Source organism: Zonotrichia albicollis, chromosome 32 (assembly GCF_047830755.1).
Source record: "Zonotrichia albicollis isolate bZonAlb1 chromosome 32, bZonAlb1.hap1, whole genome shotgun sequence".
Classification (NCBI taxonomy): Eukaryota; Metazoa; Chordata; class Aves; order Passeriformes; family Passerellidae; genus Zonotrichia; species Zonotrichia albicollis.
The window spans coordinates 523839-549723 of record NC_133850.1 but is presented as its reverse complement, the minus strand read 5'-3'; the positions used below and the strand labels follow the sequence as shown (position 1 = coordinate 549723).

Genomic DNA, 25885 nt, shown 5'->3' with positions numbered 1-25885 from the left:
TAGGTATCCTCAGAAACCCCCCAGGTACGCCCAGAATCCCCCCAGGTACCCCCAGATCCCCCCCAGGTACCCCCAGGTACCCCCAGATCCCCCCCAGGTATCCCCAGATTCTCCCAGGTACCCCCAGAATCTCCCCGGTGTCCCCAGATACCCCCCAGGTATCCCCAGATCCACCCCAGGTATCCCCAGATACCCCCAGATCCCCCCCCAGATCCCCCCAGGTATCCCCAGATCCCCCCAGGTACCCCCAGAATCCCCCCAGATGCCCCCAGGTATCCCCAGGTACCCCCAGATCCCCCCAGGTACCCCCAGAATCCCCCCAGATACCCCAGATCCCCCCCAGGTATCCCCAGAACGCCCCCAGATACCCCCAGGTACCCCAGATACCCCCCAGATCCCCTCAGGTATCCCCAGGTACCCCCCAGATACCCCCCAGGTATCCCCAGGTACCCCCAGATCCCCCCCAGATCCCCTCAGATCCCCCCAGGTACCTCCAGATCCCCCCCAGGTACCCCCAGATTCCCCCAGGTACCCCCAGATACCCCCAGATCCCTCCCAGATACCCCCAGATACCCCCAGATACCCCCAGGTACCCCCAGATCCCCCCGGTACCCCCAGGTACCCCCAGAATCTCCCCGGTGTCCCCAGATCCCCCCCAAGTATCCCCAGAATCCCCCCAGGTACCCCAGATCCCCCCAGGTACCCCCAGGTACCCCCCAGGTATCCCCAGGTACCCCCAGATCCCACCAGGTACCCCCAGAATCTCCCCGGTGTCCTCAGATCCCCCCCAGGTACCCCCAGGTACCCCCAGAATCCCCCCAAGTACCCCCAGATACCCCCCGGTACCCCCAGATCCCCCCCAGGTACCCCCAGATCCCCCCCAGATCCCCCCAGGTATCCCAGATCCCCCCAGGTACCCCCAGATCCCCCCCAGATCCCCCCAGATCCCCCCAGGTACCCCCAGATCCCCCCAGGTACCCCCAGATCCCCCCCAGATCCCCCCAGGTATCCCCAGATCCCCCCCCAGGTACCCCCAGATTCCCCCAGGTACCCCCAGGTACCCCAGATACCCCCAGGTACCCCCAGAATCTCCCCGGTGTCCCCAGATCCCCCCAGGTACCCCCAGATACCCCCCAGGTATCCCCAGATCCGCCCCAGGTATCCCCAGATACCCCCAGATCCCCCCAGGTACCCCCAGATACCCCCAGGTATCCCCAGATCCCCCCCAGGTACCCCCAGGTATCCCCAGGTATCCCCAGATCCCCCCCAGGTACCCCCAGATACCCCCCGGTACCCCCAGATCCCCCCCAGGTACCCCCAGGTACCCCCCAGATCCCTCCCAGATACCCCCAGATACCCCCAGGTACCCCCGGTACCCCCCAGGTACCCCCAGATACCCCCTGGTACCCCCAGATCCTCCCCAGGTACCCCCAGATACCACCAGGTACCCCCAGATCCCCCCCAGATCACCCCAGATACCCCCAGATCCCCCCAGGTACCCCCCAGATCCCCCCCAGGTACCCCCAGATACCCCCCGGTATCCCCAGGACCCCTCCCCATATCCCCAAGACCCCTCCCCATATCCCCAGGACCTCCCCCATATCCCCAGGATTGCCTCTTGTCCACAGGACCCCCCCCCACCGTGTTCAGGACCCCCCCCATATCCCCAGGACCCCCCCCATATCCCCAGGACCCCCCCCAATGTCCCCAAGACCCCCCCCCATGTCCCCAAGACCTCTCCCCATGTCCCCAGGACCCCCTAATGTCCCCCCAAAACTCCCCAAAGCCCCTCCCCAAAATCCCCTTTGAGCCCCCCCCCAAAAGCCCCCCCCCCTCCTTTGTCCCCAGGACCCCCCCACGCCCCCGGGCACGGCCAGAAATAACCGCGGCCAATTAACGGCCAATTAATTAACGGCCTCATCAAGGGACAGCCGCAATTAGGACGCTCCAAATGCAGCTCCGGCCGCGGGCCCGGGGGGGATTTGGGGGTTTTGGGGGGGTTCTTTGGGGGGTTACAGGGAATTTGGGGTGGTTTTAGGGGGGTTTAGGTGATTGGGGGGCTTTTTCTTTGGCAGCTTTTTTGGGGTGTTTTTTGAGGTATTTTTTGAGGTGCTTTTTGGGGTGTTTTTGGGGTATTTTTGGGGTTTTTTGGGGCTGTTTTTAGGGCTGTCACCCCACCTGTGACCAGGTTGAAGCAGGTGGTGTGGAATTTGGGCTGGTTTTGGGTTATTTTGGGGGTATTTTTTAGGCCGTTTTTCGGGAGGTTTAGGTGATTTGGGGGCTGGTTTTTTGGCAGATTTTGGGGGTATTTTTGGAGGTTTTTTTTGAGGTGCTTTTTGGGGTATTTTTGGGGTTTTTTGGGGGGGGATTTAGGAGATACGGGGTTCGGTTATGGGCCTGATTTTCGGGGGTTGTTTTAGGGGGGTTTAGGTGATTTGGGGGCTGTTTTTTTTGGCAGATTTTGGGCTGTTTTTTGAGGTATTTTGAGGTTTTTTTGAGGTGCTTTTTGGGGTATTTTTGGGGTTTTTTGGGGGGGATTTAGGAGATACGGGGTTTGGTTATGGGCCTGATTTTCGGGGGTTGTTTTAGGGGGGTTTAGGTGATTTGGGGGCTGGTTTTTTTGGCAGATTTTGGGGTGGTTTTTGAGGTATTTTGAGGTATTTTTTGAGGTGATTTTTGGGGTATTTTTGGGGTGTTTTTGGGGTTTTTTTGGGGCATTTTTTAGGGCTGTCACCCCACCTGTGACCAGGTCGAAGCAGGTGGTGTGGAATTTGCCCATGTAGAACTCCAGGCCGATGATGGCGAAGATGAGGATCGCGAAGAAGAGCAGGAGCCCGATCTGCAGCAGCGGGATCATCGCCTTCATGATGGACTTCAGCACCACCTGCAGACCTGGGCGGGGATTTGGGGGCTTTTAGGGGGGCTTGGAGGGGGATTTGGGGGTGATTTGAGATGGTTTGGGGATGTTTGAGGGGGTTTTAGGGGGATTTGGGGTGGTTTTGGGGGCGTTTGGAGGGGATTTGAGGGGGTTGGGGGGGGGTTGGATCATCATGATGGACTCCAGCACCACCTGCAGACCTGGGCGGGGATTTGGGGGCGGTTTTGGGGGGCTTGGAGGGGATTTGGAGGGGATTTGGGGGCTTTCAGGGGATTTGGGGGGAGTTTGGGGATGTTTGAGGTGGGTTTAGGGGGTTTGGGGTGGTTTTGGGGGACTTGGAAGAGATTTGGGGTAGTTTTTGGTATGTTTGTGGGGGATTCAGCGATTTCGAGGGGATTCGGGTTAATTTGGGATATTTGGGATGGGTTTTAAGGGGTTGGAGGAGATTTGGGTTGGGTTTGGGGATGTTTTGTGAGGGCTTGGAGGGGATTTGGGGGTGATTTGAGATGGTTTGGGGATGTTTGAGGGGGTTTTAGGGGGATTTGGGGAGGTTTTGGGGGCGTTTGGAGGGGATTTGAGGGGGTTGGGGGGGGGTTTGGATCATCATGATGGACTTCAGCACCACCTGCAGACCTGGGCGGGGATTTGGGGGCGGTTTTGGGGGGCTTGGAGGGGATTTGGAGGGGTTTTGGGGGCTTTCAGGGGATTTGGGGGGAGTTTGGGGATGTTTGAGGGGGTTTTAGGGGGATTTGGGGTGGTTTTGGGGGCGTTTGGAGGGGATTTGAGGGGGTTGGAGGGGGGTTGGATCATCATGATGGACTTCAGCACCACCTGCAGACCTGGGCGGGAATTTGGGGGCTTTTAGGTGGGCTTGGAGGGGATTTGGGGGGTTTCAGGGGATTTGGAGGGGTTTTGGGGGGTTTCAGGGGATTTGGAGGGGTTTTGGGGGGTTTCAGGGGATTTGGGGGGTTTCAGGGGATTTGGGGGGAGTTTGGGGATGTTTGAGGTGGGTTTAGGGGGTTTGGGGTGGTTTTGGGGGACTTGGAAGAGATTTGGGGTAGTTTTTGGTATGTTTGTGGGGGATTCAGCGATTTCGAGGGGATTCGGGTTAATTTGGGATATTTGGGATGGGTTTTAAGGGGTTGGAGGAGATTTGGGGATGTTTTGTGGGGGTTAGAGGGGATTTGGGGAGTTTTTGAGATATTTGAGGGGGCTTTAAGGGCTTGGATGGCATTTGAGGGATTTGGCAGCCCCCGATCACCCACGATCCCCTCCCCACAAAGCCCCCAGACTCACTTGGGATCCCCGAGACCAGCTTGAGGGGCCGCAGCACGCGCACGGCCCGCAGCGTCCGCAGGTCGAACTGGGAGCCCACCGAGGCCAGGATGCTGCAGGGAGGGGACACAGCTCGGTGGCCACGGGGACCCCAAATGGAGACCCCCAAATGACCCACCGGGACCACCGAGAGGGGTGGGAAGGGAAATATCCCAGGGACCCCCAAATGGGGCACTGTGGCTACCGAGAGGGGCCACGGCCACGGTGGGACACCGTGAGCTTGTGGCCACCTCGTCACGGCTGTCACCAGCCCCCGTGTCCTTGTCACACAGCCATGAGCCCGTGGCCACCATGAACCCCAAATATTTGTCACAAAGCCACCAAATCTCTGTCACAAAGCCATGAGCATCCCTGTCACACGGCCACCAGCCCAAGGCCACCAGGAGCCCTAAAATCTTTGTCACTTGGCCATGATCCCCTTTGTCACACAGCCACGAGTGTCACCGTCACACGGCCACCACGCTGTGGCCACCACAAGCCCCAAATCTCTGTCACACAGCCATGAGCCTGTGGCCACCATGAACCCCCAAATATTTGTCACAAAGCCATGAGCATCCCTGTCACACGGCCACCACCCTGTGGCCGCCATGAACCCCAAAATCCCTGTCACAAAGCCACCAGCCTGTGGCCACCAGGAGCCCCAAACCTCTGTCACAAAATCACCAGCCCATGGCCACCAGGATCCCCCAAATCTCTGTCACACGGCCACCAGCCCCTGGCCACCACCAGCCCCAAATCCTTGTCACAAAGCCACCAAATCTTTGTCACAAAGCCACCAGCCCGTGGCCACCACGAGCCCCAAATTCCTGTCACAAAGCCACCACCTCCTGGCCACCATGAGCCCCAAATCTCTGTCACAAAGTCATGAGCATCCCTGTCACACGGCCACCAGCCCATGGCCACCAGGATCCCCCAAATCTCTGTCACACAACCACGAGCCCGTGGCCACCATGAGCCCCAAAGTCTTTGTCACAAAGCCACCACCCTGTGGCCACCACGAGCCCCAAATCCTTGTCACAAAGCCACCACCTTCTGGCCACCATGAACCCCAAATCCTTGTCACAAAGCCATGAGCATCCCTGTCACATGGCCACCACTCTGTGGCCACCACGATCCCCCAAATCCTTGTCACAAAGCCACCAGCCCGTGGCCACCATGAACCCCCCAGTCTCTGGCACACAACCATGAGCCTGTGGCCACCATGAACCCCAAATCTCTGTCACAAAGCCACCAGCCCGTGGCCACCAGGATCCCCCAAATCCTTGTCACACAGCCACGAGCATCGCTGTCACACGGCCACCCGCCCCCCCCGTGTCGCTGTCACACGGTCCCAGCCCCGTGGCCACCGGCGGCCGCCCCCGCTCCCCCCCCCCCCCCCGCGCCGCCGCAGGGCCGCGTGCCGCCGGTGCCGCCGCCGGTGCCGCGGGCGGGGGCGGAGCTGCCCGGGGTTATTTTTAGCCTTTTCCGGGCGATGTCGCCGCCGGTGGCAGCTCCGGTGGCGGCTCCGGTGGCGGCTCCGGTGGCGGCTCCGGTGGCGGCTCCGGGGCTCGGGCACAGCGCGGGCAGCACCGGCCCCGAGGGGAGCTCAAAAACGGGGGGTGGTCCCCGGTGTACCCCGGTGTACCGACCCCCGGTGATGAGGAGGGGTCGCCTGTTGTCATGGCAACCGGGGGGGGTTGGTCACACAGCAACAGCCTCCACCCCCATATTGAGGTCAGGGACCCCCAAAACCTCCCCGGGACCCCCAAAAATCCCCAGTGACCTCCAAAATCCCCTCAATGGCCCCCAAAACCCCCCCAAGGACCCTCAAAACTCATAGAGAGCCCCCCAACCAGCCCAATGAAATCACCCCTAATTAATCCACCTCAATTAATTCATCCCAATTAACCCACCCCTCATTGCTGGGGTGGAGGGGGGGGCAGAGGAAGCTTCCCCCCCATGACACAGGACAGACCCCCCCCCAAAAATTCCTGCCTCAGTTTCCCCACTGAGGAAACCCGGGGGAATCTGTCACCAAGGGGGGGGGGGCTGGCACTGGGGAGGGGTCTCTGGGGTGGTGGTCCCGCATTTGGGGGGTCTCGAACCAGGGGGGGTCTCTGGGGTGGTGGTCCCATATCTGGGGGAGACTTTGGAATTGGGAGAGATTTTGGAACCTGGGGGGGTTTGGAACTGGGGGTGGATTTTGGAACTGGGGGTGGATTTTGGAGCCGGGGGGGGGTCTCTGGGGTGGTGGTCCCGCATTTGGGGGGGATTTTGGAACCGGGGGGGGGATTTTGGAGACGGGGGAGTGATTCTGGAAATTGGGGGATTTTTGGAACAGGGGGTTTTGGAGCTGAGAGGGTTTTGGAACTCGGGGTGGATTTTGGAACCAGGGGGGTCTCTGGGGTGGTGGTCCCGCATTTGGGGGGGATTTTGGAACCGGGGGGTGATTTTGGAGACGGGGGAGTGATTCTGAAAATTGGGGGATTTTTGGAACAGGGGGGATTTTGGAACCGGGGGGAATTTTGGAACCAGGGGGGGAATTTTGGAACTGAGAATTTTGGAACCTTGGCGGGGGGGAGAAATGGAAGCAGGTGGGATTTTGGAACCGGGGGGAGAATTTTGGAACCGGGGGGGAGAATTTTGGAACCGGGGGGAGAATTTTGGAACCGGGGGGGGATTTTGGAGCCTCGGGCAGCAGCAGCAGCAGCAGCAGCAGCAGCAGCGAGCGGCGGCCCCGCGCTCTGAGTGACACCGAGGGGACACAAAGTGACAGCGCCGGGGGGGACACGGGGACAACGGTGACAGCTCGAGAGCGCGGCACACGCGGGGGGGCACGTGGGACACGGGGAGGGGGGGGACAGGTGGGACATGGAGGGGACACGGAGGGGACACGGGGGGACACGAGGGGGCATAGGTGGGACATGAAGGGGACACGGAGGGGACACACGGGGGGACACGAGGGGGCACAGGTGGGACATGGAGGGGACACGGGGGGGGACACAGGTGGGACACGGAGGGGACACGGGGGGGACACGGAGGGGACACAGGTGGGACACGGGGGGGACACGGAGGGGACACAGGTGGGACATGGAGGGGACACAGGTGGGACATGGAGGGGACACGGGGGGGACACACGGGGGGACACGCTGGGGGACACACGGGGGGACACGAGGAGGGGGAAAGGTGGGGAAAGGAAAAGGGGAGGGGTCCTGAGGGTCCTGTACCTACACACCTGCACGGGGCACGGGTGGGGGGACAAGTGGGGACATGGAGGGGACACGGGGGGGACACACGGGGGACACAGGTGGGACACGAGGGGGGGACAAGTGGGGACATAGAGGGGACACGCAGATGGGACACGTGGGAGGGGCACAGGTGGGACAAAGGGAGGGGACAGGAAGGAAAGGGGGGGTCCCACACCCCCAAAACTGCGAGGGGCACAGGTGGGACACACACACACACAGGGGGACACGCAGGTGGGACACGGGTGGGGGGACATGAGGGGGACAGGTGGGACATGGAGGGGACACGGAGGGGTGACACAGGTGGGACACGAGGGGGGGACAAGTGGGGACATAGAGGGGACACGCAGATGGGACACGAGCTGGGGACAGGTGAGACACAGGGAGGGGACAGGAAGGAAAGAGGGGGTCCCACACCCCCAAAACTGCGAGGGGCACAGGTGGGACACACACAGGGGGACACGAGGCGGGGGGGGACAAGTGGGGACATGAGGGGGACAGGTGGGAATGGAGGGGACACACGGGGGGGACACACGGGTGGGACACAGGTGAGGAGGGGAGGGGACAGGAAGGAAGGGGAAGGTCCCACACCCGCACACCTGTGGGGGGACACGGGTGGGACACAAGGAGGGGACAGAGGTGGGACACGGAGGGGACACGCAGAGGGGACACGGAGGGACACAAGGAGGGGACAGATGGACATGGAAGGGACACGCAGAGGGGACACGGGTGGGACACAAGGAGGGGACACACGTGGGGGACACAGGTGGGACACAGGTGAGGAGGGGAGGGGACAGGAGGGAAGGGGAAGGTCCCACACCCGCACACCTGTGGGGGGGGACACGGGTGGGACACAAGGAGGGGACAGATGGGACACAGAGGGGACACGCAGGTGAGACACGGGTGGGACACGGAGGGGACACGGGTGGGACACGGAGGGGACAGATGGGACACGGGTGGGACACGGAGGGGACACGCAGAGGGGACACGGAGGGGACACGCAGGTGGGACACGGGGGTGTGGCACAGGTGAGGAGGGAAGGGGAGGGGACAGGAAGGAAGGGGGAGGTCCCGCACCCGCTCCAACCCCGCGCGTTTCTCCCCAAACAGCCGCATCCCCGCATCCCCGCATCCCCCTCTGTCCCCCAGGTGTCCCCGCTGTCCCCCAGGTGTCCCCAGGTGTCCCCAGGTGTCCCCGACCCCTCACCCCGTCAGCACCACCACGAAGTCCATGACGTTCCAGCCGTTGCGCAGGTAGGAGCCTTTGTGGAAGGCGAAGCCCAGCGCGATGATTTTGATGCCCGCCTCGAAGCAGAAGATGCCGATGAAGTACGGCTCCGTGTCGTCCTGGCGTGGGGAGGGGGCGCCAGGGGGTCAGGAGACCCCCGCCCTGTCCCTGTCCCCTCCCCCCCCAGCCCTGCCCCGATTGCCGGGAAGGAGGAAACGGGGACAAGGCCGGGCCCTGCTGGGGAGGGGGCGCGGGGGGCGAGACCCCCTCGGTGGGCTGGGGGGGGGAACCCCAGGGACCCTCAGCAAAGGTCGTGGGGTGGCCCGGAGACCCCAAAGTGGGGTGGGGACCCTCGGGACCCTCCCCAGGACGCCCAAATGGAGCCAGGGATCCCCTCAGGACCCCCAAAGGGGGACAGGGACCCTCCCCAGGACCCCCAAATGGAGCCAGGGACCCCCCCAGGACCCCCAAATGGAGCCAGGGACCCCCCCCAGGACCCCCAAAGGGGGACAGGGACCCCCCAAGACCCCCAGGGACCCTCCCCAGGACCCCCAGGGACCCTTCCCAGGACCCCCAGAGACCCTCCCCAGGACCCCCAAATGGAGCAGGGACCCTCCCCAGGACCCTCAAATGGAGCAGGGACCCTCCCCAGGACCCCCAAATGGAGCCAGGGACCCTCCCCAGGACCCCCAAATGGAGCCAGGGACCCTCCACAGGACCCCCAAATGGAGCAGGGACCCTCCCCAGGACCCCCAAAGGGGGACAGGGACCCCCCCAGGACCCCCAAATGGAGCAGGGACCCTCCACAGGACCCCCAGGGACCCTCCCCAGGACCCCCAGAGACCCTCCCCAGGACCCCCAAAGGGGGACAGGGACCCCCCAAACCCTCAGGGACACCCCCCCAGGACCCCCAAATGGGGCCAGGGACCCTCCACAGGACCCCCAGGGACCCACCCCAGAAGCCCAAAGGGGACAGGGACCCTCCCCAGGACCCCAAAGGATGGCAGAGACCCCCAGAAGGACACCCAAATAGAGCAGGGACCCCCCAAGACCCCCAGGGACCCCCCCCAGGACCCCCAAATGGAGCAGGGACCCTCCCCAGGACACCCAAAGGGGGACAGGGACCCCCCAAGACCCCCAAATGGAGCCAGGGACCCTCCCAGGACCCCCAAAGGGGGACAGGGACCCCCCAAACCCCCAGGGACCCCCCCCCAGGACCCCCAAATGGAGCAGGGACCCCCCCAGGACCCCCAAATGGAGCAGGGACCCCTCCAGGACCCCCAAAGGGGAGAGGGACCCCCCCAAACCCCCAGGGACTCTCCCCAGGACCCCCAAATGGAGCAGGGACCCTTCCCAGGACCCTCAAAGGGGACAGGGACCCCCCAAACCCCCAGGGACCCCCCCAGGACCCCCAAATGGAGCAGGGACCCCTCCAGGACCCCCAAAGGGGAGAGGGACCCCCCCAAACCCCCAGGGACTCTTCCCAGGACCCCCAAATGGAGCCAGGGACCCCCCCAGGACCCCCAAAGGGCGACAGAGACCCCCCAAGACCCCCAGGGACCCTCCCCAGGACCCCCAGAGACCCTCCCCAGGACCCCCAAAGGGGACAGGGACACCCCAAACCCCCAGGGACCCTTCCCAGGACCCCCAAATGGGGCCAGGGACCCTTCCCAGGACCCCCAGGTGGGGACAGGGACCCCCCCCCCGCCCCTCAGGACCCCCAGGGACCCCCGCCCCTCACCAGCCGCTCGGACATGGGGGTCTTGTCCTCGTCGGGCAGGTGCTGCTCCAGGGCCAGGACGATGCAGTTGGCGATGATGGTGGCTAAAATCATGTATTCAAAAGGAGTGGGGGGCGAGTCAAGGCCAAAAACGGGGCTGGGGGAGCCCCCAAACCGCGCTGGGGTCTGGGGGAAACTGAGGCACGAACGGAGCCCAAAATGGGGCTGGGGGAGCCCCAAACCGAGCTGGGGTCCGGGGGAAACTGAGGCACAAACGGAGCACAAAATGGGGCTGGGGGAGCCCCCAAAGTGAGCTGGGGTCCGGGGGAAACTGAGGCACGAGCGGAGCACAAAGATGGGCTGGGGGAGCCCCCAAAGTGAGCTGGGGTCCGGGGGAAACTGAGGCACGAGCAGAGCACAAAGTGGGGCTGGGGGAGCCCCAAACTGAGCTGGGGTCCGGGGGAAACTGAGGCACGAGCGGAGCACAAAATGGGGCTGGGGGAGCCCCCAAACCGCGCTGGGGTCCGGGGGAAACTGAGACACGAGCGGAGCACAAAATGGGGCTGGGGGAGCCCCAAACTGAGCTGGGGTCCGGGGGAAACTGAGGCACGAGCGGAGCACAAAGATGGGCTGGGGGAGCCCCCAAACTGAGCTGGGGTCCGGGGGAAACTGAGGCACGAGCGGAGCACAAAGTGGGGCTGGGGGAGCCCCAAACCGAGCTGGGGTCCGGGGGAAACTGAGGAACAAACGGAGCCCAAAATGGGGCTGGGGGAGCCCCAAACTGAGCTGGGGTCCGGGGGAAACTGAGGCACGAGCGGAGCACAAAGTGGGGCTGGGGGAGCCCCAAAGTGAGCTGGGGTCTGGGGGAAACTGAGGCACGAACGGAGCACAAAATGGGGCTGGGGGAGCCCCCCAAACTGAGCTGGGGTCCGGGGGAAACTGAGGCACGAGCGGAGCACAAAATGGGGCTGGGGGAGCCCCAAAGTGAGCTGGGGTCCGGGGGAAACTGAGGCACGAGCGGAGCACAAAATGGGGCTGGGGGAGCCCCCAACTGAGCTGGGGTCCAGGGGAAACTGAGGCACAAACGGAGCACAAAGTGGGGCTGGGGGAGCCCCCAACTGAGCTGGGGTCCAGGGGAAACTGAGGCACGAACGGAGCACAAAATGGAGCTGGGGGAGCCCCCAAAGTGAGCTGGGGTCTGGGGGAAACTGAGGCACGAACGGAGCACAAAATGGGGCTGGGGGAGCCCCCCAAAGTGAGCTGGGGTCCGGGGGAAACTGAGGCACGAGCGGAGCACAAAATGGGGCTGGGGGAGCCCCCAAAGTGAGCTGGGGTCCGGGGGAAACTGAGGCACGAGCGGAGCACAAAATGGGGCTGGGGGAGCCCCCAAAGTGAGCTGGGGTCTGGGGGAAACTGAGGCACAAACGGAGCACAAAATGGGGCTGGGGGAGCCCCCAAACCGCGCTGGGGTCCGGGGGAAACTGAGGCACGAACGGAGCACAAAATGGGGCTGGGGGAGCCCCAAAGTGAGCTGGGGTCCGGGGGAAACTGAGGCACGAGCGGAGCCCAAAATGGGGCTGGGGGAGCCCCCAAAGTGAGCTGGGGTCTGGGGGAAACTGAGGCACGAGCGGAGCCCAAAATGGGGCTGGGGGAGCCCCAAAGTGAGCTGGGGTCCGGGGGAAACTGAGGCACGAGCAGAGCACAAAATGGGGCTGGGGGAGCCCCCAAACTGAGCTGGTTGTGGGGGAAACTGAGGCACGAGCGGAGCACAAAATGGAGCTGGGGGAGCCCCCAAAGTGAGCTGGGGTCTGGGGGAAACTGAGGCACGAGCGGAGCACAAAATGGGGCTGGGGGAGCCCCCAAACCGCGCTGGTGTCCGGGGGGAAACTGAGGCAGGAACGGAGCACAAAATGGGGCTGGGGGAGCCCCCAAACCGCGCTGGGGTCCGGGGGAAACTGAGGCACGAGCGGAGCACAAAATGGGGCTGGGGGAGCCCCCAAAGTGAGCTGGGGTCCGGGGGAAACTGAGGCACGAGCAGAGCACAAAGTGGGGCTGGGGGAGCCCCCAAAGTGAGCTGGGGTCTGGGGGAAACTGAGGCACAAACGGAGCACAAAGTGGGGCTGGGGCAGCCCCCAAAGTGAGCTGGGGTCCAGGGGAAACTGAGGCACGAGCGGAGCACAAAATGGGGCTGGGGGAGCCCCAAACTGAGCTGGGGTCTGGGGGAAACTGAGGCACGAGCGGAGCCCGAAGCGGGGGCGGGGCCGAGGCGCTCTCCGTGCCCCCGGGGTCGGCGCCATCGTGTTCATTAATTAATTAATTCGCTCATCAAAGCGGCGGCTCCGCGGCGCGATCAAAGCGCTCCGGGCACAGCGGGAGCCGCAGCCGCGGGCACCGGGAGTTGGCACCGGGGGGGGGGTGGCAGGGACGGGTCCGTGTCCGTCTGTCCCGTGTCCGTCTGTCCGTGTCCGTCTGTCCCGTGTCCCCCTGTCCGTGTCCGTCTGTCCCGTGTCCGTCTGTCCGTGTCCGTCTGTCCCGTGTCCGTCTGTCCGCGTCCCTCTGTCCGTGTCCGTCTGTCCCGTGTCCGTCTGTCCATGTCCGTCTGTCCCGTGTCCCCCTGTCCGTGTCCGTCTGTCCCGTGTCCGTCTGTCCGTGTCCCTCTGTCCGTGTCCCCCTGTCCGTGTCCGTCTGTCCCGTGTCCGTCTGTCCGTGTCCGTCTGTCCCGTGTCCGTCTGTCCCGTGTCCCCCTGTCCGTGTCCGTCTGTGTCCCCCTGTCCGTGTCCGTCTGTCCCGTGTCCCTCTGTCCGTGTCCGTCTGTCCCGTGTCCCCCTGTCCGTGTCCGTCTGTCCCGTGTCCCCCTGTCCATCCCCACACACGGACGCGGCCGTGGGCGCCCAGCCTGGCACGGCCCGGGTACCCCACAGGGATCTCCGGCCCCGCACATGGCCCCGGCCAGCTGGACACGCGGGCACTGCGGCGTGGCACTGCCCGGCCAGCCTGGCACGGGCACCGGGCACCGGGCACGGCCCTGGCACGGGGAGGAGCTGCTGCTGCTGCTGCCCTGGCACGGCACGGGCACCCAGCACCCGGTACAATGCGGCTCCCGGGGCTGTGATCTGGGCCAGAGCTGATCCCTGGCACAGCATGGCATGGTTACCCTGGCACGGCATGGCACGGTTACCCTGGCACAGCACAGGCACCCAGCACCCGGTACAATGCAGCTCCCGGTACCGGGATCTGACCCGGCACAGGTCCCTGGCATGGCCCTGGTACCCAGCACGGGTACTGGTACCGGGATTCAGCCTGGCACAGCTCCCTGGCACGGCATGGGCACCCGGCACCGCTTCCCCTGGTACAATGCGGCTCCCGGGGCCGTTATCTGGGCCATCGTGGATCCCTGGCATGGCATGGGCACCTGGTACCGGGATCTGGCCTGGCACCACTCCCTGGCACAGCCCGGGTACCCAGCACGGCTCCCGGGGCCGTTATCTGGGCCATCGTGGATCTCTGGCATGGCACGGGTGCCCGGTACCCGGATCTGACCGAGCACGGCTCCAGGAGGGCTCCCGGTACCGAGATCTGGCCTGGCACAGCTCCCTGGCACAGCCCGGGTACCCAGCACCGCTCCGGGTACCGGAATCTGGCCCAGCACAGCTCCCGGTACCAGGACCCAGCCTGGCACAGCACGGGGGTCCAGCACGATTCCCTGGCATGGCCCTGGTACCCAGCAAAGGCACCGGTACCGGGATCTGGCCTGGCACAGCTCCCTGGCACAGCCCTGGGTACCCGGTACCGGGATCTGGCCCAGCACGGTTCCAGGACAGCTCCCGGTACTGGGATCCGGTCTGGTGCAGCTCCCTGGCATGGCACGGGTACCCAGCATGGGTACTGGTACCGGGATTCAGCCTGGCACCACTCCCTGGCACGGCACGGGCACCCGGCACCGCTCGCTGCCCCTGGTACAATGCGGCTCCCGGAGCCGTGATCTGGGCCAGCACGGTTCCCTGGCACGGCCCTGGCACCCGGCACAGGCACCGGTACCGGGATTTGGCCCAGCACGGCTGCCTGGCACAGCCTGGGTACCCAGCACGGTTCCCTGGCACAGCACGGGGATCCAGGATGGCTCCCGGTACCGGGATCTGGCCCAGAATGGCTCCTTGGCACGGCCCGGGTACCCAGCACAGTTCCCCGTACCAGGATCTGGCCCAGCACGGTTCCTGGCACAGCCGGGATCCGCTGCCGGTGCCCTCGTCATGGCACGGGTACCGGTACCGGGATGCGGTACCCCGGCTGTGGCACAGCCCGGGTACCCAGCACGGCTCCCGGTACCGGGATCCAGCCCGGTTCCCTGGCACGTTGTGCCATCCGGTGCCAGATTCCAGCCCAGCACGGCTCCAGGACGGCTCCCGGTACCGGGATCCGGCCCAGCCCGGTTCCCTGGCACGGCACAGGGATCCAGCCCGGTTCCCTGGCATGGATGGCACAGCTCCCGGTACCGGGATCCAGCCCGGTTCCCTGGCACATTGTGCCATCCGGTACCGGGATCTGGCGCAGCCCGTCCCGATTACCGGGGCCAGCGGATGCTGCAGCACGGCCCAGCACGGCTCAGCACGGCTCGGCACAGCCCGGCACGGCTCCAGGATGGCTCCCGGTACCAGGATCCGGCCCAGCTCCCGGCACGGCCCATCCCGGTTACCGGGGGCAGCAGCAGAGCACCGCGATGCAGCACAGCCCGGCACGGCCCGGCACGGCTCGGCACGGCTCCCGGTACCGGGATCTGGCCTGGCCTGGTTCCCTGGCACAGCCTGGGTACCCAGCACGGCTCCCGGTACCGAGATCCGGCCCAGCCCATCCCGGTTACCGGGGCAGCAGCAGAGCACCGCGATGCAGCACAGCCCGGCACGGCCCGGCACGGCCCGGCCCCACACAAGCTCCCACCCAGCGCCCCCAAACCGAACCCTCGGGGTCCCCCCCGTTCCTCACCGCGCCCCCCTCCCACCCCGGACCGGATTTTTGGGGCTCCGCGGCACCGGCACCGAGCCCCGGCTGCCGCCCCCGGTACCGGCACCGGCCCCGGCCCCGGCGTGGGAGGCTCCGGTGCCGCAGGATGGGCCCCGCACCGGGCGGGGGGGGGGCGACGCATCATCCACCCCCCACCCCCCTTCCCCGGGACCCCCGGGACCCCCCGAGACCCCCAAACCCCCCCGGGCCCCGCCGCGACCCCCCCAGCCCCGGTACCGGTACCGGCGGAGGAAGCGGAGCCGCCGTCACCGCCCCGGCCCCGCTGCGGCAGCGGCCGCGACCCCCGACCCGCACCCGCGGGACCCCCGAAAGGAACCCCCGGGCTCTGGGGGGGTCCCCGAAAGGTGATGGAGGAGGGGACCCCCAAAAACCGCACGGGGACCCCCCCAAAAACCGAATGGGGAGCCCCAAAACCGAATGGGGACCCCCAAAACGAATGGGGACCCCAAAAACCGCACGGGGATCCCCCCAAATACCGAATGGGGACCCCAAAACGGAATGGGGACCCCAAAACGGAATGGGGACCCCAAAACGGAATGGGGACCCCCAGAACAGCGTGAGACCCCCCAAAACCGAGTGGGGACTCCAAAACCGAATGGGGACCCCAAAACCGAATGGGGACCCCCAGAAGAGCGTGAGACCCCCAAAACCGAGTGGGGACCCCCCAAGGGACCCCTAAAACCGAGTGGGGACCCCAAAACCGAGTGGGGACCCCCCAAGGGACCCCTACAATCGAGTGGGGACCCCCAAAACCGAATGGGGACCCCCCAAGGGACCCCTAAAACCGACCGGGAGCCCCCAAAATGGAATGGGGACCCTAAAAACCGTGTGAGGACCCCTAAAAAAACCGAATGGGGACCCCCAAAACCGAATAGGGACCCTAAAAACCGAGCGGCGACCTCCAAAACCGCACGGGGACCCCCCCAAACCGAATGAGAACCCCTAAAAACCGACTGAGGACCCCCCGAAACCGAATGGGGACCCCTAAAACCGAATGGGGACCCCCAAAACCGAGTGGGGACCCCCCCAAAGCGCCAGGAGCTGTCTGTGGGGTGCCCGGGGCCGGTTTGGGGTGAGGGGGGGCGTTTTTGGGGTCGGGTGTTTTGGGGGGCAGCAAAAAGGGGGAAGGGGCTCGGAGGGACCCCAAGAGCAGCAGGGGGAGGGTGCAGCCCCCCAAAATAACCCAAAATAGCCCGAAATAGCCCCAAAATGGGGCCAGGAACCCAAAAAAGGGGAGGGAAATGGGGTCACCCGTGCAGGGCAGGGGATGGGAACCCCAAAATGGGCCTGGGGACCCCAAAATGGGGTTGAGGACCCCAAAATGGGGCTGGGGACCCCAAAATGGGGCTGGGGACACCAAAATGGGGTTGAGGACCCCAATGTGGGGCCGAGCAGCTCATGCGGGACAGGGTGACCCCAATGTGGGGCTGGGGACCCCAATGTGGGGCTGAGGATGCTAAAAAGGGGATCGGGGACCCCAAGATGGGTTCGGGGACCCCAAGATGGGTTCGGGGACCCCAAAATGGGTCGGGGGGCCCCGGTGCAGGACGGGCTGACCCAGCCCCGGGCCCGTGACCCCAATTCGGGCACCGGGCGGTGACGCACGAGCGGAACGGGGACCCCGGGTTGGGGCAGGGAAATGGGGGGGTCACGGCTTGGGGGGACCCCAAAACGGGTCAGGGGAACCCCGAAACGGGTCAGGGGATGGAACGGGGGCATTGGGAGGCCAAAATGGGGCTGGGGGCTCCAAAATGGGGCTGGGGAGCTCAATATGGGGCTGGGGAACTCATGCAGGACAGGGTGACCCCAAAAATGGGGATGGGAACCCCAAAATGGGGCTGGGGGGGTCTCAATATAGGGCTGGGGAACTCATGCAGGACAGGGTGACCCCAAAAAGGGGCTGAGGACCCCAAAGTGGGGCTGGTGGTCCCAAAACGGGGCTGGGGGGTCTCAATATGGGCTTGCAGAGCTCATGCAGGACAGGGTGACCCCAAAAAGGCTCTGGAGACCCCAAAATGGGGCTGAGAATCTCATGCAGGACATGGAGACCCCCAAAATGGGGTTGGAGACCCCAAAACGGGGCTGGGGTCCTCAATGCAGGAGAGTTTGACCCCAAAATGGGGCTAGGGGCTGTAAAATGGGGATGAGGAGCTCATGCAGGGCAGGGTGACCCCAAAACCGGGCTGGGGACCCTAAAATGAGGCCAGGGTGACCCAAAATGGGTCTGGGGACCCCAATACAGGACAGGGTGACCCCAAAACCGGGCTTGGGACCTTAAAATGAAGCCAGGTACCCCAGGGCAGGACAGGGTGACCCCAATTTGAGGTTGGGGACCCCAAAACGGGTCCGGGGACCCCAGCACAGGACGGGGTGACCCCAAAATGGGTCTGGGGACCCCAATGCAGGACAGGGTGACCCCAAAATGGGGCAGAGGAACTCATGCAGGACAGGATACCCCAAATCGGGTCTGGGGACCCCAATGCAGGACAGGGTGACCCCAAAATGGGGCAGAGGAACTCATGCAGGACAGGATACCCCAAAACGGGCCGGGGGGACCCCAATGCAGGACACGGTGACCCCAAAACAGCCCCGGGGACCCCAATGCAAGACACGGTGACCCCAAAATGGGTCTGGGGACCCCAATGCAGGATGGGGTGACCCCAAAATGGGTCTGGGACCCCAATGCAGGACAGGGTGACCCCAAAATGGGTCCGGGCACCCCAGCACAGGACAGAGTGACCCCAAAATGGGTCTGGGGACCCCAGTGCAAAACAAGGTGACCCCAAAATGGGTCCGGGCACCCCAATGCAGGACAGGGTGATCCCAAAACAGCCCCGGGCACCCCAGCACAGGACACGGTGACCCCAAAATGGGTCTGGGGAACTCATGCAGGACAGGATACCCCAAAACGGGCCCGGGGACCCCAAAACGGGCCTGGGGACGCTAAAATGAGGCCAGGCACCCCAGTACAGGACAGGGTGACCCCAATTTGAGGTTGGGGACCCAAAACGGGCCTGGGGACCCCAATGCAGGACAGGGTGACCCCGAAACAGCCCCGGGCACCCCAGCACAGGACAGGGTGACCCCAAAAGCGCCCGGCCCCCAAAAGCGCCGGGGGCCGCGCTCCGCTGCCCATCCCAGCCCCACATTCCCATCCCGGGGGGGTTCGGGGGTGCCAGCACCGGGTCCCCCCATTGCCCCCCATGCCGGGGGGGATTTGGGGTGTCCGGTGGCGGCTCGGGGGTCCCGCCAAGGAAGGATATGGCCATTCGGTGATCTTTTTGGCGTATTTCCTCACCACGTTGTCCTCGCTGAAGAGGAAGAGCGAGCGGTTGACGGTGAGGCAGTTCTGGCGCACCGGGATGGGGTTGTACAGGGCCATGGTGCGGGCGCGCTGGGCCATGGATTGCTTGTAGAGCCGCTGCGCCCCGGGGGGGGCACCCTGGCGAGGGCCCCCCCCTGCCCCGCGACCCCCGCCCAGCCCCGCCGCCGTCCCGGGGCCGCTCCCGCCGCTCCCGCCGCCGCCACCGGGCCCGTAGCGGCCCGAGGAGGGACCGAGCTCATCGGCGAAGCGAGGCATCGCTCCGTGCCCGGGGGGCTCCGCCAGCAACGCGGGGGGGTCACAATGGTCGCGATGGTCACGACAACGCTGCTGTCGTTGCTGTCGCTGTCGCTGTCGCTGCTGCTGCTGGTGGGGCCGGCACCGGGCAGGAGCTCATCACATCCCATGGGACCCCCCCCCGGAAAAATAGAAAAATTAATAAAAATAAAATAGTGAAAGCTCCGGTGCGGGGGGGTGCGTGCCCAGCACCGGCAGCGCGCTCAGGGATAAGGATTGACCCCCCCCCAAAAATAGAAAAATTAATAAAAATTAAAATAATGAAAGCTCCGGTACGGGGGGTGCGTGCCCAGCACCGGCAGCGCGCTCAGGGATAAGGACCCCCCCCCCAAAAAAAAAAATTAATAAAAATTAAAATAATGAAAGCTCCGGTGCGGGGGTCCGTGCCCGGCACCGGCAGCGCGCTCAGGGATAAGGATTGACCCCCCCAAAAAAACCCCAAAAAATTAATAAAAATTAAAATAATGAAAGCTCCGGTGCGGGGGGGTGCGTGCCCAGCACCGGCAGCGCGCTCAGGGATAAGGACCCCCCCCCTCCAAAAAAAATTAATAAAAATTAAAATAATGAAAGCTCCGGTCCGGGGGTGCGTGCCCAGCACCGGCAGCGCGCTCAGGGATAAGGACCCCCCCCAAAAAAATTAATAAAAATTAAAATAATAAAAGCTCCGGTCCGGGGGTGCGTGCCCAGCACCGGCAGCGCGCTCAGGGATAAGGACCCCCCCCCAAAAAAAAATTAATAAAAATTAAAATAATGAAAGCTCCGGTGCGGGGGTCCGTGCCCAGCACCGGCAGCGCGCTCAGGGATAAGGATTGACCCCCCCAAAAAACCAAAAAAAATTAATAAAAATTAAAATAATGAAAGCTCCGGTGCGGGGGTCCGTGCCCAGCACCGGCAGCGCGCTCAGCGATAACCGGGGGCAGCCCCGAGCATCCTCCGGTGCCGCCCCCCCCGCGCGGAGCGGTGCGGATGTTGGGGGGGGGCACCCCCGGTGGAAAAATGGGGGGGGGTCTCTCTCTGTTTCCTCGCTGCGCTGCCCCGAAATGAGGGGGGGTCTCTCCTCTGCTCTCCTCTCGCAATCCGGTAACGGAGGGGGGGCTCCCCCCGGTGGAACGGGGGTCTCCGGCGCTGCGGCTCCCGGTGCCCCGGACGGGGTTGGGTGGGGGGGTCCTGGCACTGCTGCAGCTCGCGGGGTCCCGGTTCCGGTTCCGGTTCCGGGGGGGGGTCCCGGTGATGGCGAGGGCCGAGCCCCCCCCGCTGCGGCGCTCCGGTGCTGCGGGGGGGGGGGTCCCGTTGGCTGCGGTGCCCCCGGAGCGGCGGGCGGGGGTCCCGGCGCTGCGGTTCTCTCGTTGTTTTTCCCCCCCCCCGGAGGGGGTTGCGGTAATTTGGGGCGGGGGGGGGGAGGGAGGAAGGAAAGAGAGGAAAAGGAGCGGAAAAATTAAAATAAAAAATAAAATTAAAAATTAAAAAAATCCCGGGGGGTTTTTCTCAGCTCATCCCGGCGCCCCCGGCCCGGAGCATCCGTGAGGTTTGGGGGAGAAAAAAAAAAAAAAAAAAGGTAAAAAAATCACCCCGGTAAAAAAATCCCAAAAATCCAAAAGGGAGAGAAAAAAAAAAAAAAAATTAAAAATAAATTAAAATAAAATAAAAATAAAAATGCGGCGGCCTTGGGAGGGGGTGGGGGGGGGGTCGGGGGTGGTGCCCCCCCCCGGGGGCGGCGGGGCCGGGCGGGGGTCGCCGTCAGCCCCCCGGCAGCAGCGGGCAGGGGGGGCCCATCGGGCCGGGCTGCGGCAGAGCTCCGGTGCTGCTGCTGCTGCTCCTCCTCCTCCTCCTCCTCCTCCTCGCCACCCCCCCGAAACGGGACCTTCCTCCTCCTCCTCCTCCTCCTCCTCCTCCTCCGCCCCCTCTCCTTCCTCCCCCCAAAAAATCGGGACCTTCCTCCCCTTTTTCCTCCTCCTCTTCTTCCCCCTCCCCAAAACCCAGGACCTTCCTCCTTCTCCTCCTCCTCTCCCTCCCCTCCCCAAAGACCGGGATCTTCCTCTTCCTCTCCTCTTCCTCCTCCTCCTCCTCTTCCCCCTCCCCAAAAACCGGGACCTTCCTCTTCCTCTCCTCTTCCTCCTTCTGTCCCGCCCCCCCCCCCCCAATACCTGGGGGAAGAATTACCCCTTTAATTACCTCCTTTAATTACCCCCTAATTAATCACCGCGCTTTAATCACCCCCTTCCTTCCCGCTGCCTCAGTTTCCCCAACCCCCTGTCCCCCCCCTCAATTTGGGGACACCGACTCCGTCCCCCCCCTCATTTTGGGGACACTGACCCCGTCCCCCTCCCCAATTTGGGGACACTGACCTTGTCCTTTCCCCCCTCCCCAATTTGGGGACACCGACCCTGTCCCCCTCCCCAATTTGGGGACACTGACCCTGTTCCCCTCCCCAATTTGGGGACACTGACCTTGTCCTTTCCCCCCTCCCCAATTTGGGGACACAGACCCCGCCCCCCCCCCAATTTGGGGACACCGAGCCCGTCCCCTCCCCAATTTGGGGACACTGACCTTGTCCTTTCCCCCCTCCCCAATTTGGGGACACTGACCCCGTCCCCCTCCCCCTCCCCCAGCCCCTCCCCCCCCCCCCAAAGGCCCATCTGGGTCACGGGTGCCCCCCCCAGCCCCCGCTGACGTCACGGCCCTTTGTCCCCAGCGTCGCTTTTGTCCCCCGCGCACGCGGCGCTGGCGGTGCCGCCCCCGGGGCCACCGGGACATGGCGGGGGGGGGGGCGGAGGGGGCGGGGCCACACCGGGATCACCCCCCCCCTCCCCCTCCCCCACCTCCGGTACCGGCGGGGCACCAATGGGGGGGTGGGGACACCTGGGAGGGGTGGGGACACACCTGGGCACAAACACACACCTGGGCACACCTGGGCACACCTGGGCACGGCCTCACACCTGTGAATGGCTGTCCGGGTGTCACCGTCATTGTCCCGGTGTCACCATCACTGTCCCTGTCCGTGTCTCCTCTGTGTCCCCTCTGTGTCCCCTCGGTGTCCCCTCGGTGTCCCCCATATCCAGGCCAGGCCGTGCGGTGGCACACGCAGCCGTGGGGACACTGCCGTGGCACTGGGGACACATTGGTGGGTGGCACCGTGGTGGCACTGGGGACACAGTGACACTGCAATGGCACTGGGGACACGGTGGTGGCACTGAGGACACCTTGGTGGCACTGTGGTGGCACTGGGGACACGGTGGTGGCACTGATGACACCTTGGTGGCACCGCAATGGCACTGGGGACACGGTGGTGGCACTGAGGACACATCGGTGACACCATGGTGGCACTGGGGACACAGTGGTGGCACTGAGGACACCTTGGTGACACTGCAGTGGCACTGGGGACACGGTGGCACTGGAGATGTGGCGGCAGCATTGGGGACACAGTGGCAGTGGGGACACAGTGGTGGCACCGGTGACACGGCGGTGGCACAGCGGTGGCACTGGGGACACGGTGACACTGCCATGACACGGTGACACGGCGGTGGCACAGCGGTGGCACTGGGGACACGGTGACACTGCCATGACACGGTGACACGGCGGTGGCACAGCGGTGGCTCATTACCTGGTCCCTGTGATCAGGCGGTGGCACTGGGGACACGGAGGTGGCACCGGGGACACGGTGACACTGCGATGACACGGTGACACGGCGGTGGCACAGCGGTGGCTCATTACCTGGTCCCTGTGATCAGGCGGTGCCACCTGCAGGGACCGATCAGAGGCCACCGCGGTGGCACCTGCAGGGGGATGGTGGCACCGTGGGGACAGGGAGGGGACAGAGACAGGCTCGGGGGGGACACGGGGACAGGGATGGGGACCGCGCCACCCCTATGGGGACAGGGATGGGGACAGGGATGGGGACACTGCCACCGCCATGGGGACACCGAGTGATGGACAGGAGCACTCGGTTGCTATGGACCCCCATTGCTATGGACCCCCGTTGCTATGGAATCCCGTTGCCATGGACCCCCGTTGCCATGGACCCCCGTTGCTATGGACCCCCGTTGCTATGTAATCCCCTTGCCATGGACCCCCGTTGCCATGGACCCCCGTTGCCATGGACCCCCGTTGCTATGGAATCTCGTCGCTATGGACCCCCGTTGCTATGGACCCTCATTGCTATGGACCCCCCTTGCCAGGAGCCCCCATCGGTTTAACGCCGTTGCTATGGAGACGGATGCTCTGAACGCTGTTGCCATGGAGCCCACCGTCATGGGGCACCCCGTTGCTAAGGACCCCGTTGCTATGGACACTGTTGCTATGGTCCCCGTTGCTATGCACCCCGTTGCCATGGAGCCCCGGCCGCAATGTGCCCCGTTGCCATGGAAACACGTCGCTAGAACCGCCCGTTGCCATGGCGCTCCCGTTGCTATGGGCTGCCGTCAATCACCGCGCTGCGGCGCCGCCAGAGGTCGCGAGCGCCGCCGGAGGGGCGGGGCCGCGGGGAAAAGGTCCCGCCCCCTCCTCGCGGCTGGGCCAATCAGCGGGCGGAGACAGGGAGGAAGGGGCGGGGCCTGAGGAGCGCAGCCGGAAGTGCTCGGTGAGGACCGAGGGGTGCGTGAGGGGTGGGCCCGGAACGGATCGGGAACAGCGCGGTAATAGCCCGGTAAGGCCCGGTAACAACCGGGGAACAGCTCGGTACGGATCGGGAACAGCGCGGTGACAGCTCGGAACGGCCCAGGACGGATCGGTAACAACCCGGTACCGCCTGGTTACAGCCCGGTTACAGCCTGGTAAATCTCGGTACGGCCCGGTACAGCCCGGTAACAGCGCGGTTCCTTCCGGTAATAGCTCGGTACGGCTCGTACAGCTCGTTAATATCCCGGTACTGCTCGGTAATACCCGGTACTGCTTAGTACGACCCGGTACCGGCCCGGTACAGCCCAGAATCCCCCGTCCGGCCCGGTTAGCGCCCGGTACCTCCCAGTATGGCCCGGTACCGGCCCAGTTACAGCTCGGTAACAGCCCAGTATAAACCGGTGCCCGTTATCTCTCTCCCAGTACAAACCAGTGACCGTCGTCGCCTCCCCGGTGACCTCCGGAGACCGCAGCCATGGTGAGTGGGGGCGGGGTCACACAGGGGTCACAGTGAGGTCACACAGAGGTCACAATGGGGGGTCACACAGGGGTCACAGTGAGGTCACACCAAGAGTCACACAGGGGTCATGGTAAGGTCACAGAGGGGTCACACAGAGGTCACAATGGGGGGGGTCACAGTGGGGTCACACAGGGGTCACTCTGAAGTCATAGAGGGGTCACACAGGGGTCACAGTGAGGTCACAGAGGGGTCACACAGGGGTCACACTCTGGGGTCACAGAGAGGTCACTTTGGCGTCATAGAGGGCTCACAAAGAGGTCACAGTGGGGTCACACCAAGGTCGCATTGTGGGGTCACAGAGGGGTCATAGAGGGGTCACTGTGGGGTCACACTGAGGTCACACAGGGGCCACTCTGAGTCATGCTGAGGTCACACCGAGGTCACACAGGGGTCACAGTGAGGTCACACAGGGGTCACAGCGGGGTCACGCCGAGGCCACGCCCCCTGACCCCCACATTTCCCCACAGGGCGAGCGCAAGGGCACCAACAAATACTACCCACCCGACTTCGACCCTGCCAAGGTGGGCTGGGGCTTTGGGGGGTCCTGGGGGAATTTTGGGGGGTCCTGAGGGATTTTTGGGGGGTCCTGAGGGGGCTTTGGGGGGTCCTGAGGATTTTTGGGGGGTCCTGGGGGAATTTTGGGGGGTCCTGGGGGGGGGTTTTGAGGGGTTTTGGGAGGGCTTAGGGGGCTTGGGGAGGGGTCTGGGGGGGTTTAGGGGCTTTGGGGAGGGGTTTTGGGGGGTCCTGAGGGATTTTTGGGGGGTCCTGAGGGGGGGTTTTGAGGGGTTTTGGGGTGTATTAAGGGGTTTAAGGGGGATTTTGGGGGGGCTGGGGTGAGATTTTGGGGAAGGGGTTTGGGGGGGTACTGGGGAGTTTGGGGTATTTTTGGGGGGGTTGTAAATGGAGTTTTGAGGGTGCAGGAAGGGTGAGTGTGGATTTTGGGGGAGAGAGAAGTGGAATTTTGGGATTTTTTTGGGGAGACAGAAGTGGAATTTTTGGATTTTTTTTGGGGAGATAGAATTGGAATTTTTGGATTTTTTTGGGGATACAGAAGTGGAATTTTGGATTTTTTGGAGGAGAGAGAAGTGGAATTTTTGGATATTTTTGGGTACCTAGAAGTGGAATTTTGGGATTTTTTGGGGGAGACAGAAGTGGAATTCTGTGATTTTTTTGGGGGTGTTTGAAGTGGAATTTTGGGATTTTTTTGGGGGTACCTAGAAATGGAATTCTGTGATTTTTTGGGGGAGACAGAAGTGGAATTCTGTGATTTTTTTGGGGATACCTAGAAGTGGAATTTTGGGATTTTTTTGGGGGTGTTGGAAGTGGAATTGTGTGATTTTTTGGGGGTGTTGGAAGTGGAATTTTGGGATTTTTTGGGGGGATACAGAAGTGGAATTCTGCGATTTTTTGGGGTGTTGGAAGTGGAATTCTGCGATTTTTTGGGGGAGATAGAATTGGAATTTTGGGATTTTTTTGGGGGAGACAGAATTGGAATTTTGGGATTTTTTGGGGGGTACCTAGAAATAGAATTTTGGGATTTTTGGGGCTCCTGGAAGGGCATGGATGGGTTTTATGGCACCGTGTGGGTTTGTGTGGATTTTGGGGTGCCATAACCGGATTTTGGGGTCCTGAAAGGGCTGTGGGAATTTTGAGGGGTGCCAGAACTGGATTTTTTGGGGGGTACCTAGAAGTGGAATTTTTGGATTTTTTTTGGGGAGATAGAATTTGA

General features: G+C 63.7%; 2 protein-coding genes across 2 annotated transcripts in view; one reads left to right on the top strand and one right to left on the bottom strand.

Moving 5' to 3' along the window:
- Positions 1-20453, bottom strand: part of CACNA1A (calcium voltage-gated channel subunit alpha1 A) — a 74587-nt gene extending 54134 nt beyond the window's left edge. Inside the window, 5 exon segments of the mRNA XM_074530123.1 lie at positions 2425-2892; positions 4175-4266; positions 8644-8783; positions 10406-10512; positions 18668-20453. Coding sequence (XP_074386224.1) covers positions 2425-2892; positions 4175-4266; positions 8644-8783; positions 10406-10512; positions 18668-18983 — 1123 coding nt within the window. The 5' untranslated portion in view covers positions 18984-20453.
- A 4182-nt stretch (positions 20454-24635) lies between these two features.
- Positions 24636-25885, top strand: part of YJU2B (YJU2 splicing factor homolog B) — a gene marked incomplete in the record, with an annotated part of 14005 nt that continues 12755 nt past the window's right edge. The window contains 1 exon segment of the mRNA XM_074530402.1: positions 24636-24677.